We start from the raw sequence: 12,216 nt of genomic DNA, 5'->3' as shown, positions 1-12,216 counted from the left end.
CAGATTTGCCATGTTGCCGGTCTTGGCAGCAATTATCTTGTCGCAAATATTGCATCACGTGCTGTTGGCATCGAGCCTGGTGAAATGTAGCCACACGGACATGCTGCTATATGCGTTTCCACCATCTAATTTCTCCCACCCTAAGCAGGGTAATAGAAGGCGGATTGTCCCTACTTTTAATAGTCCCTCGTTGGCCAGGGAGGTTATGGTTTGCAGAGATTTTTCAACTTTTACAGGAGGAATCCTGGCCCCTTCTGTTATGCAGGGACCTTCTGTCACAAGCAAACTGACAGATATTTCATCCCCACCCGGAACGGGTCAATCTTTGGGTCTGGCCCGTGAAAGGTTAAATTTGAATGCGTTTGGACTTGCACTGGAAGTTATAAACACAATCCAGAGCACTAGAGCTCTGTCTACACGCTCCTCTACATGGTCTTAAGTGGCGTGTATTCGAGGATTTGAGGAGGTTATTCATTTTCAATGTGCAGTGAGTCATGGATGGTGGTAAAGCATTCTACTACTAAGTTCAACCTGGCTGCTATTTCATCTTGCCATGTGGGCTTTGATGGGACTTTGGTTGGGCGGCACCCTCTAATATGCCGCTTTATGAAAGGATTGAAGCATCTGAGACCAGTGTCAAAACAATTAATCCCTTCATGAGACCTGTCCATGAAAGTGAATGCTCTGACTCAGTCCCCTTTTGAATCTTTGGCAAGTGTTCATATTAAGTTCTTAACTTTAAAAACGATTTTACGCCTCACTTTGGTCTCAGCTAAGCAAGTAGGCGAGTTACATGCCTTGGCAGTTCACCCGGTGTGTGTGAGCTTTAACTCAGATGGTAGGAAGGTTATGCTGCTGCCTAACCCAGCTTTTGTTCCCAAGGTAAATGAGTCGTTATTTAGCAATCCAACAACAAATTAAATGAAACAAAATATAAAATTCAAGTCACTTTCAGGAGGAATATCAAAACATTGTGCAACCTCGAGTTTAGCAGTCCAACCTAAAAATCTCTCCAAAATAAAATTAATGTTGGACTGTAAAATGGAGATTACCAGTTAAGACAGGGCTATATTTGTTGCAGAATAATGCCCTGCAGTGAACACTTTGTTTCTTGTACATTTGTTTGTGTTTAAGAGAAGATTATTTATTAAATATTGAAATATCAATGAGATGAATATTTTTATATTTATTTTGTGTTAATAAATTGTTATATTAATCAAGAAATATTCATAAAAAATCTTTAGAAAAATTGGCAAATTAGTCGTTAGACTAATCTAAAAAATAATTGTTAGATTGATCGATAAAAAAAGAATCGTTTGGTGCAGCCCTAGATTGAATGGTTAGAACAATGTTCCAAAGTCAAGAATGTAAATTGCTTACCTTTCCTCTTAATTTGGCATTTTGAATAAAAATAGTCAATTGTGAATTCGTGCAGATCTGTTGAGTATTTTTCTGGGGTTGTGGGGCATCCAATTTGTTCAAGTCAGGTTATAAACTTGAGCGCTCCGAAGAGGTTTTGTGATGAAGTAGATTAATAAGTTAATCATCAGTAATAAATCAATTTCATGTTAATGTCAAACTTATGTGAAAATGCTGCCTGAGTTTTTGCTTTTTTGTTTTCTGTTTTATAGTTTTTTGACTCTTGTACACACAAGAAGCTCTTTGGAGCATTCTCAAATCATGCGAGTTTTATTCATGCTGTCATTAAGCAAAAGAGACAGATCAAATACTATCACATTCTCAAAATCACATTTCAGTTCAACTTTTCACTCAAATAGTTATGCTGATAATGTGATGTGTAATGAAAAAATAATGACTAAATATAATGAGTTATTGAAAATTCAGTTTTTGTGCAGGATAAAAAAACTGTTTATTTCATATACCAGGGCATGTTATCACACTATAGGGCAAGTTGTCACAATCCAACCTGCCATAAAACAGTTGCATAAGTTTCACCTGAACATGGGGGGATAGACATGTCTTCCTGCCAACCCCCCCAATCACCACCAAAACAAAATCTACACTGCTCTTTGAATCTGCACCTGCATTAAACAGACTATTATAGACTTTTCAGTTAAATTTACAAAGTACAAGGCACAAACCCACTCATGAAACTACACAAATGGAAAAGAGAACATACAATAATATCAAATCATTGTTTTGGCCAACAAATATTGTTATTGATAAATTATATATATTTATGACAGTTGTGACAACATTCCCTGACCTGACTTGGTACTGAGAACACATTTCATCCTTTCGGCAAAAATCTCCCTTCATAATACAATTTACCCATGTCTGAATGTATGCCAGTGTGACTTGATTTATGTTTGCTTGTTAAAACGAGCTATAACAAAACTACAATGGTAAAAAATTACTTTGGAGTGTAAAATTATTCTAATATATAACAGTTTTAAACTAGGTGTTTGAAATCTGCAAGAGAAATCACATTTGCACAATTGGAATTTTGATTCCAAATCTTCTCTTTTCTGAGATATTGTCCCTGTGACAACTTTCCTGTGTGACAACTAGCCCCGATCTCCACCATGTATGATAACTGGAGTAAGTTGAGTAGCTGACAGCGCTCACCTGCATGGGTAAGGGGTAACTGGGGTAAGCCGGTAGAGTTTGTCCAGACGGGCAGAATCCGGTGTACGTGATGAGATGTTGTGTGGGGTTATACAGGATGTGAGGTGGCGGAGCTGGACTAGCTGCCGTCTGACTGCGAATCACTGGAGTCTGAAGAGAACCAGAGATCCATGAATAAAAAACAAACACGGACTCGTCCAGCAATAGCACACTCAAAATCATTTGAAAAAATATTTTTCAGAGTGACCCAAAGCATGGATGTGGAAGAGGACATTAAAATATGAATTGTTCACACAGGATGCCTTTTCGAATTTTGCTTACGCTATATTTTAATTGTTGGCCTACATACACAAGCATCATACTGATGCTTGTTTGCTAAACGTTAACCTTACCTAAGTTCCAGTCATTCATCAGTAGTTTTAGAGGAGGACTCGTGTGGTGGGCATGTTGAAGGAAGCTCTGTGGCAGGAGGATGCCACCGGCTCGGTCTTTTTGCAGTCGAATACGGAGCAACTTTCTGCTCTTAAGTTTATTTCTTGCACTGTCGAGTGCATCATCAGATTTGCCATGTTGCCGGTCTTGGCAGCAATTATCTTGTCGCGAAAGCAGTGCTTGGGGTGATTTAGAATTGGTGTCATAACGTCTAGGTTACGTATGTAACCTCAGTTCCCCGATGGAGGGAACGAGACGTTGTGTCAGAGAACTAGGGGTCTCTCTTGAGTGCCGATATTCACCTCTGTACTATGAAAAAAGGCCAATGAAAGTTGGCAGCCAGTATTTGCATGTCCCGCCCCCGGACATACGGGTATTTAAGCGGCGCAAATACGGGAGTTCATTCAGGATTTTTCTGAGGAGCCGGAAATGGTCCGGCCACAACAGGGGCTCGGCTCAGCGACGTGGCAAGGGGGACACAACGTCTCGTTCCCTCCATCGGGGAACTGAGGTTACATACGTAACCTAGACGTTCCCCTTCTGTCGCTCTCTTACGTTGTGTCAGAGAACGACACTAGGGGTCCACTTAAAAAGCGCCATGCGCTGAGCCGTGTACGTGATCCGCTGATACAGGAGCGAGCAGGTATTCCTACGTGCAGAATGACCAACTGTATCAGCCGCACGTACCCTTCCCCAATGCCCCATTTAAGCCATCAGGATTCCTTATCGTTACCCCGGAGGGGGGAACAAGGTGACGGCTGCCAACATGGGAACGTGTTTTCTCTCTATGTTTCTCGCATAGAGCAACTACGGCCGGGGCCCTTACACGCATTGAGGGAAGGGGGTCTTAGCCCTTGGTAGGGCGGGGAAGACCCTGCGGAGGCCACACCTACCCGGAGGGGAGGCAAATTTGAGTGGCACATACATGGCATGGCCTATACCTAGGCCTTATGCGGAACAGTAGTGCGGTGGTAGCACCAGCCTCAAAGAGGGGGGAGCATACAGCACGGCACCTGGGGTAGCTGTGACTGCCTAAGGGAAACACGGCGTCAACTCACGTGAGGGGACAGAACCGTGGTTTTACACACAGGGGGAGTCCGAGCAGGAGGCCTTACCTGTGGGGCCCCTATACCAGTACAGGGTAGCTAGCGGTACCCGCAGTGGTTTGGGTCGGCGAGTCCCTCCGCGAGAACTGCGACCCGCAAGGGCTAGGGGAGGAGCCAACCAGTGTCCCAAGCCTGGGATCTCCTGGGAAGAAGGCGCACTGTTTCCCCTGGTTAGGGGAAGGGCTGGGTGCAAGCGATCCACCCGGTCAGATCGTCGGCGTGTCACCGAGTTCTACGGGCTCGGTACCTGAGAGAACACGGGACGAAACTGACTCAACTCGGAGATTGTAGAATCTCGCAAAAGTGTTAGGTGTTGCCCAGCCCGCAGCTCTACAAATGTCTGCTAGGGCAGTGCCCCTAGCCAGTGCCCATGAGGACGCTAACACTCCTGGTGGAGTGGGCTCGGACCCGCAAAGGGGGGGGCACGGCCTGGGTGTGATAAGCCAGGGAAATGGCATCGACAACCCAGTGGGCGAGTCTCTGCTTGGAGACAGCGTTCCCTTTCTGCTGTCCCCCAAAGCAGACGAAGAGCTGCTCAGAGCGTCTGGTGCTCTGTGTGCGGTCCAGGTAAATACGTAAGGCACGTACCGGACACAGCAGTGAGAGGGCTGGGTCTGCCTCCTCCCGGGGCAGCGCTTGCAGGTTCACCACCTAATCCCTGAAGGGTGTGGTAGGAACCTTGGGCACGTAGCCCGGTCGTGGTCTTAGGATCATGAAAGTGTCTGCCGGACCGAACTCCAGGCAGGCGTCGCTAACAGAGAACGCATGCAGTTCCCCGACCCTCTTGATGGAGGCGAGCGCGATCAGCAGGGCGGTCTTGAGAGAGAGGGCCCTGAGTCCAACTGAGTCAAGCGGCTCGAAGGGGGGTCTCCGGAGTCCCCTCAGGACGACCGAGAGATCCCAGGAGGGAAATAGGTTAGGCCGGGAGGGAATCATCCTCCGGGCACCTTTTAGGAACCTGACGATTAAGTCGTGCTTGCCAAGAGACTTGCCGTCTACCGTGTCATGGTGGGCCGCGATAGCAGCAACATACACCTTGAGGGTGGAGGGGGACAGCCTCCTCTCCAGCCTCTCCTGAAGAAACACGAGCACTGACCTAACTGTGCACTTCTGCGGGTCTTCAGCTCGGGAAGAACACCAGTTCGCGAACAGACGCCACTTCAGGGCGTAAAGATGCCTGGTCGAAGGGGCTCTGGCTTGGTTAATAGTGTCTATGACGGCTAAAGGTAGGCCGGCTAGACCCTCCGCGTCCCGTCCAGGGACCAGACGTGGAGTTTCCAGAGGTCTGGGCGCGGGTGCCAGAGCGTGCCCCGTCCCTGAGAAAGAAGGTCCTTCCTCAGGGGAATTCGCCAGGGAGGGGCTGTCATAAGGAGCGTGAGATCCGAAAACCACGTCTGGTTGGGCCAGTAGGGGGCCACCAGAGTGACTTGCTCCTTGTCCTCCCTGACCTTGCATAGCACCTGTGCAAGAAGGCTCACTGGGGGAAAAGCGTACTTGCGCAGCCCCACGGGCCAGCTGTGAGCCAGAGCATCTGTCCCCAGGGGAGCCTCTGTGAGGGCATACCAGAGCGGACAGTGGGAGGTTTCCTTGGAGGCAAACAGGTCTACCTGGGCCTTGCCGAACCTGTCCCAAATCAGCTGGACCGATTGGGGGTGGAGCCTCCACTCTCCGCCAGGCAAGGTTTGTCTTGACAGCGCGTCCGCTATCACATTGAGGTTGCCGGGGATGTGAGTGGCGCGCAGCGACTCCAGTCGCTGCTGACTCCAAAGGAGGAGACGACGGGCGAGCTGTGACATGTGGGGAGCGTACTCCGCCTTGGCGGTTTATGTAAGCCACCACCGTGGTGCTGTCTGTCCTGACCAGGACATGTTTGCCACGAATCATCGGAAGAAATTTCTTCAGGGCAAGACGAACGGCCAGCAGCTCTAGGCAGTTGATGTGCCAGCGCAGCGGGCCTTGGTTCCACCGGCCTGCGGCTCTGCGCCCGTTGCACACGGCGCCCCAACCCAATTTGGAGGCGTCGGTTGTAACCAGAACGCGACGGGACACATGCTGCAAGGGTACCCCTGCCCGAAGAAAGCAGAGGTCTGTCCAGGGTTTGAAGGTTTGGAGGCAGGCAGTGGTAATTTCCACGCCGTGCGTGCCGTGGCGCCATGCTCGTCTCGGGACTCGAGTCTGGAGCCAATGCTGAAGTGGTCTCATATGCATCAACCCCAGTGGCGCGACCGCCGCGGAGGATGCCATATGCCCCAGGAGCTGTTGGAATCGTTTCAACGGGACCACGGTGCCTGGCTTGAAGGAAGCGAGGCATTCCAGCACTGACTGAGCACGTTCGTTGGAGAGACGTGCTGTCATTGAGACTGAGTCTAACTCCAAACCGAGAAAAGAGATGCTCTGGACTGGGGTGAGCTTGCTCTTCTCCCAGTTGACCTGAAGCCCCAAGCGCGGAGGTGCTCCAGCACCTGGTCTCTGTGTGCGCATAGTAATTCCTGCGAGGGGGCCAGAATGAGCCAATCGTCGAGGTAATTGAGTATGCGTATGCCCGCTCCTCGTAGCGGGGCAAGAGCCGCCTCTGCGACCTTCGTGAAGACGCGAGGGGACAGAGACAGGCCGAAGGGGAGGACCTTGTACTGATACGCCTGGCCGTCGAATGCGAACCGTAGAAAGGGTCGGTGTCGAGGGCGAATTGAGACGTGAAAGTACGGCGTCCTTCAGGTCTACCGCTGCGAACCAATCTAGATGCCGAACGCCAGATAGAATTTGCTTCTGGGTGAGCATTTTGAACGGGAGTTTGGACAGGGTCCGATTGAAAACTTCGCAGGTCCAAGATCGGTCGTATGCCACCGCCTTTCTTGGGTACAACGAGTAAGGGCTGTAGAAACCCTTCTTCGTTTCGGTTGGAGGGACAGGCTCTATCGCGTCCTTGATTAGAAGGGAGGCGATTTCCTCACGCAGGGAGAGGGCATGTTCGCCGTGCACTGCGGAGGAACGAACGCCCAGGAAGGGGGGCGGAGACCTGGCAAACTGAATTGCGTAACCGAGTCGAATGGTCCGGTGCAGCCAGCGTGACGAGCTGGGCAGAGAAAGCCATGCCTCTGCGCTCTGTGCTAGGGGCACCAAGGGGACAAGTATTTTGGACGTACCCGGCGGGCTTCGCAGCGGTCGCGGAACAGGTAACGCAGCGTCGGGAGGCTCTGTGGCGTCCCGAGGCTCTGGTGCTGAGAATAAGCTCAAAGCACTTACCTTGTTCCGCGCACCCGGCAGGGGGCGGGTTCGTGACAGAGGAGGAGGTCTGATGTCGGCGTCCTCTGGACACGTCTGAACCGGCCGGCCGGGGAACAGTCGTGGGGCTGAGGGCGGGAGCACCGCATCCTGGGCGCCGGGACTGTTGAGGCCTGAAACACAAGTGCCGTGAGAACGGCATTTGCGGGTCATGTGACCCAGAGGTAAAGGAAATAGCTCTTTTATTGAGAATTTGGGTACCGCAGCCCCCGTCAGTGGGTGCGGCAAATGAAAAAACACAAGATTCTCCTCCCGGCCCTCCACCGGGGGACGGAGCGGTCTCACCATCTCCGGAGCTAACTTCTCGTCCTCTGGGTCCGCTGTCTCAGGGACGTTTGGGAGCCTTCCGCGTCCTCGACGGGGTCCGTGAGGCAGGGGGCGTACGCTTCCTGCGGTTTGCTCGGCGCTGGGGCTGAGAGCTGGGCCCAGGTTGGGGCGGAGCAGAAGGTCTTCTGGCCGCAGGAGGACGCCCTCGGCGAGCAGATGGGGCCTGGGCCGTGGCGGCAGGCTTGCGGCGCGGCATGATGTGAGAAATGGCCTCCGTCTGCTTCTTCACCAGGGAGAACTGCTGGGCAAAGTCCTCCACGGTGTCGCCGAAGAGGCCGGACTGGGAGACAGGGGCGTTGAGGAAGCGAGTCTTGTCGGCTTCACGCATCTCAACCAAGTCCAGCCATTGCTGACGTTCCTGGACCACCAGAGTGGCCATCGCCTGCCCGAGTGCCTGCGCTGTGACCTTCGTCGCTCTCAGGGCGAGGTCAGTCGCTGAGCGCAGTTCCTGCAGCGTGTCGGGATCAGGGCCACCCCCGTGCATGTTGCGGAGTGCCTTGGCTTGGTGGACCTGCAGGAGAGCCATGGCATGCAGGGCGGAAGCGGCGCGTCCGGTAGCGCTGTAGGCCTTCGCGTGAGCGAGGATGTTGCTCTACAGGACCGGGAAGGGAGTACAGGGCGGCCCCGCCAGGTGGTAGTGCTTCCGGGGCATAGATGGATCGCAACAGCTCTATCCACCTGGGGGATCTCCGTGTACCCGTGGCGCACTCCGCCGTCGAGGGTGGCGAGGGCGGATGAGCAGGTGGCACGACGAGTGGAGAGGGGTGCTCTCCACGAAGACGTCAGCTCATCATGCACCTCCGGGAAGAAAGGTACTGGGGGCGAGGCTGTGAGCGCGCCCACGCCCAAAACCAATCGTCTAGCCGTGATGGCTGCGGGGAGGATGGAGGGTTCCAATCCAGGCCCACGCTATTGGCTGCCCGGAAAGCATATCGGACATCTGCGCGTCGGCCTCCTGCTGGGCGTGCAAGCCCGAGCGGCAGCCCAGAGGAGCCCTCAGCGTCAGAGCCCACGCCCTCCGATGTCGCGGCGAACTCATCTGCTTCCATCGCAAGAGGGTAGGCAGACTGGCTGTGAGGCGAGTCGCCGCCACCTCGAGCGGGACGGGAGTCAACGAGCGTGCTGGGGCGCTGGTGGTCCGAGGGGCGTACCGGCGAGCTGCACCGCTGCCATCCCCAAATCACCTCCATCGCCAGCCGCATCGTCCTCAATCCCATGGGAAGAAGGAGCGACGCGGGGCGGCTGGAGTGGCTTGCTTACGGTTGTAAGCAAGCCGTGACCACTAACGTTGTCATGGTCATGTTCTCGCAATGACAACATGAACCATCCACAAACGCAGCCTCGGTGTGATCGCTGCCCAGACACACGAGACAACGCCTGTGGCCGTCGGAAGCGGAGAGTACTCTACCGCATCCAGAAACAACACAGGGGCGGAAGGGCATCTTTAAAAAGACGGCGTCCTGAAAAGGACGTTCAACGCCGCTGTGTTTTTGCTCTTTTAGAGGAAATTACTCTTTTAAATAAAATCACTCTTTTATGAATGAAAGACTCGTGAGAGATCTTTCTATCTGCAACTGTCGATGCGCTCAGGGGCAGGAAGTGCACAGCCGTGCAACCAGGAGAAAGCCACTGTTGTGCGCCGCAGAATCCAACAGCATGCAGCAGAGGATAGCAGGAACTCGGTGTGTAGTAACGCAGCAGACTGCAAACACGACCATCGGCTCCGAAGAAATTTTCTGAATGAACTCCCATATTTGCGCCGCTTAAATACCCGTATGTCCGGGGGCGGGACATGCAAATACTGGCTGCCAACTCTCATTGGCCTTTTTTCATAGTACAGAGGTGAATATCGGCGCTCAAGAGAGACCCCTAGTGTCGTTCTCTGACACAACGTAAGAGAGCGACAGAAGGGGAACGTAGTTTGTCCAGCAGAGCGAGCTCCGACTCATCGCATTTATACAATTTAATATTTAAAAGTCTTGTTTTCCACCATTGAAAGTTTCCCCTGAACTTGTATAGCAGAATCTCTTGACTCAGCAGGTGTAAATGCTTCTTGTTTTACAACCTGCCAATAATTGACTGGCAGTATTAAAATAGTAATTTGACTGATACTAAACAATTCTACTCATGTTTATTGAGCTATTTATTGTATTTGTATTTATTCTTTATATAAATGGTCAGCATTTGACTGATACTAAATATACAGTTCTGATCTTTATTTAGCTATTTTATTTTTATTCTTTATTTAAATGGTCAGCATTTGATTAATACTAAACAATATTACTTATGTTTATTTAGCTATTTATTTTATTTTTATTTATTCTTTATTTAAATGGTCAGCAACTGACTGATACTGAACATACAGTACTGATGTTTTTTAAGCTATTTATTGTATTTTTATTTATTTTATTTTCTCAGTGTTAATTTCAAGAATTTGTTGACAATGTATAATAATAATGTCAAATATTTGATTTGCATAGTCATATCAGTACAAAATCAGTGCACCATCCACACTGAAAAGGTCTGTTTTCATTAATTCCAGCTCAAAATATATATATATATTGGCTACCGTATCGGTAATCAGTGAATTTTCCCCCTCTAAAATAGGTATCGTCTCAAAACTCCCATATCGGTTGGGCTCTAATTGTCACCTACTGTTTGGTGCTGGACAAAAGTGAAGATTGATAGTAAAAAAGGACCTATCATATAACTTCTGAAGACTAATTAAACCACTGGAGTCGTATGGATTATTTTATTCTGTATTTATGTGCTTTCTGGAGCTTCAATGTTCTGGTCACCATTCACTTACATGTTATGGACCTACAGAACTGAGATATTCTTCTAAAAATTTTAATTTGTGTTCTGGAGAATAAAAAAAGTCATACACATCTGGGATATCATGAGGGTGAGTAAATGATGAGAGAATTAAACATTTTGGGTGAACTATTCCTTTAAAATTTTGTTATAAGTCATCTTTAAGTTTTAAAGTAACTTTCAGGTCCAGTTTGAAAGACAGACTTTGCATGTATGCTAATTATCTGGTAATCATTGGCTGACGTTTTGAAAGGTCAGTGGCAACTAGTTGAAACTGTCTGGATTTGAAGACCAACGCTTGACAGAAATGCAGTGCTAATGCTGATGCTTTACTGCACTGCTGCAATGCTGAAGCAAGTCATGTTGCAGGTCTTGTACTGGTAGTTTTTATTGCTAGTGAAACTCACAAGATCTTTGAAGGCTCCTAGTATAGCAGCGGTGATGATGCCCAGAAACACACCCAGAACATTGAGCGACACACACGCCCACAGCAGCCGGTACAGATTCACCACGTCCCAGCAGCTGCGCACACCCGTGAACATATAATACTGCGCATGATAATCTGAACTGAAAACAAAGACAAACAATGAGTAAAACATATAAACAGAAACAATCACTGAATAAGTTTAATTGAAAGTTGTTGTGAATATTCAGAATTATAAATTCACCTGTCACAGCTGTGTAAGTCACAGCAGTAGCACGTGTTGCTTTTTAATTTCAGTGCACACTGATTACCATATGAGTGACAGTGAACCTATTCAGAGAGATTGACAAATAAAAGGGGTTCAAGTGAATGTATTATGGTGTACATGTACAAAACCTGTTAAGAAAATTTGGTTTTACTCCAAAATCAAAAGAAACAAGAAGTTTTGTTTTTATTATATTGAGATTGATTAGTAAGTTAAGACTGCAAATATCAACTAATGGGTGAATTTCACGAAACCTGTCAAGAAAATGTCCTGGTCATACTTAACCCCTAATGAATACAAAACAATAAGAAATTATAATTTGCATAAGAAGACCATTTTTAGGGCCATTAAGATTTTTTTATTTTATTTTTTTACATTATTTTCATGACATTTACACACATTTAACCCCCCAATTCTCATTACTGCAATGCAATGCAAAAAAAAAAAAAAAAACTGATATATTTTTTAAAATGTAAAGTATTTATACAATACATCATAGTAGTTCTCACTTGTACTGCCTCTCATTTTTGCTGATTTTAAATTAAATAATCATTGTACAACAGTATGTTTTTACTTAACACAGTAAAAAGTGAATGCGTTACAGTAATGAAAATCATTATTAAAAACAGTAGGATTGCAAAAGTGAAATGCGTGGACAGTTTACAGTAATGAGAATTGGGGGGTAAAATGTGCCTAAATGTCACAACACAATTTTTTGTAAATAGTAATGTCATTACTTTTTTTGTTTTGATTTGGGGTTAAATATGACAGGGATTTTCTTGACAGGTTCCATGAGTATCACCCATTAATTCATATTTACGGTCTAATGCTACTAACTAATGACCATTCAATTCTGAATGTCTGCAGATATTCACACTTGACAATCTTATTGTATATAAAGTTATATACATCCAAAGAAATTCTACAAATTATAATTGTCCATCAAACTGCAGTGATGATAATTGAGCAGCAGAGGG

At 48.2% G+C, this 12,216-nt stretch overlaps 1 protein-coding gene across 1 annotated transcript in view; it reads right to left on the bottom strand.

Moving 5' to 3' along the window:
* LOC127651345 (transmembrane protein 255B-like) overlaps positions 1–12,216 on the bottom strand; it is a 34,823-nt gene that overhangs the window by 3,369 nt on the left and 19,238 nt on the right. The window contains exons 6-8 of the mRNA XM_052137121.1: positions 11,219–11,304; positions 10,954–11,117; positions 2,590–2,732 (exon numbers count right to left, since the gene is read on the bottom strand). Of these exons, the coding sequence (XP_051993081.1) occupies positions 2,590–2,732; positions 10,954–11,117; positions 11,219–11,304 (393 nt within the window). The remainder of the gene's footprint in view (positions 1–2,589; positions 2,733–10,953; positions 11,118–11,218; positions 11,305–12,216) is intronic.

This window comes from Xyrauchen texanus, chromosome 11, assembly GCF_025860055.1.
Source record: "Xyrauchen texanus isolate HMW12.3.18 chromosome 11, RBS_HiC_50CHRs, whole genome shotgun sequence".
Taxonomy (NCBI): domain Eukaryota; kingdom Metazoa; phylum Chordata; class Actinopteri; order Cypriniformes; family Catostomidae; genus Xyrauchen; species Xyrauchen texanus.
This window is presented reverse-complemented; position numbering and strand designations above follow the sequence as displayed.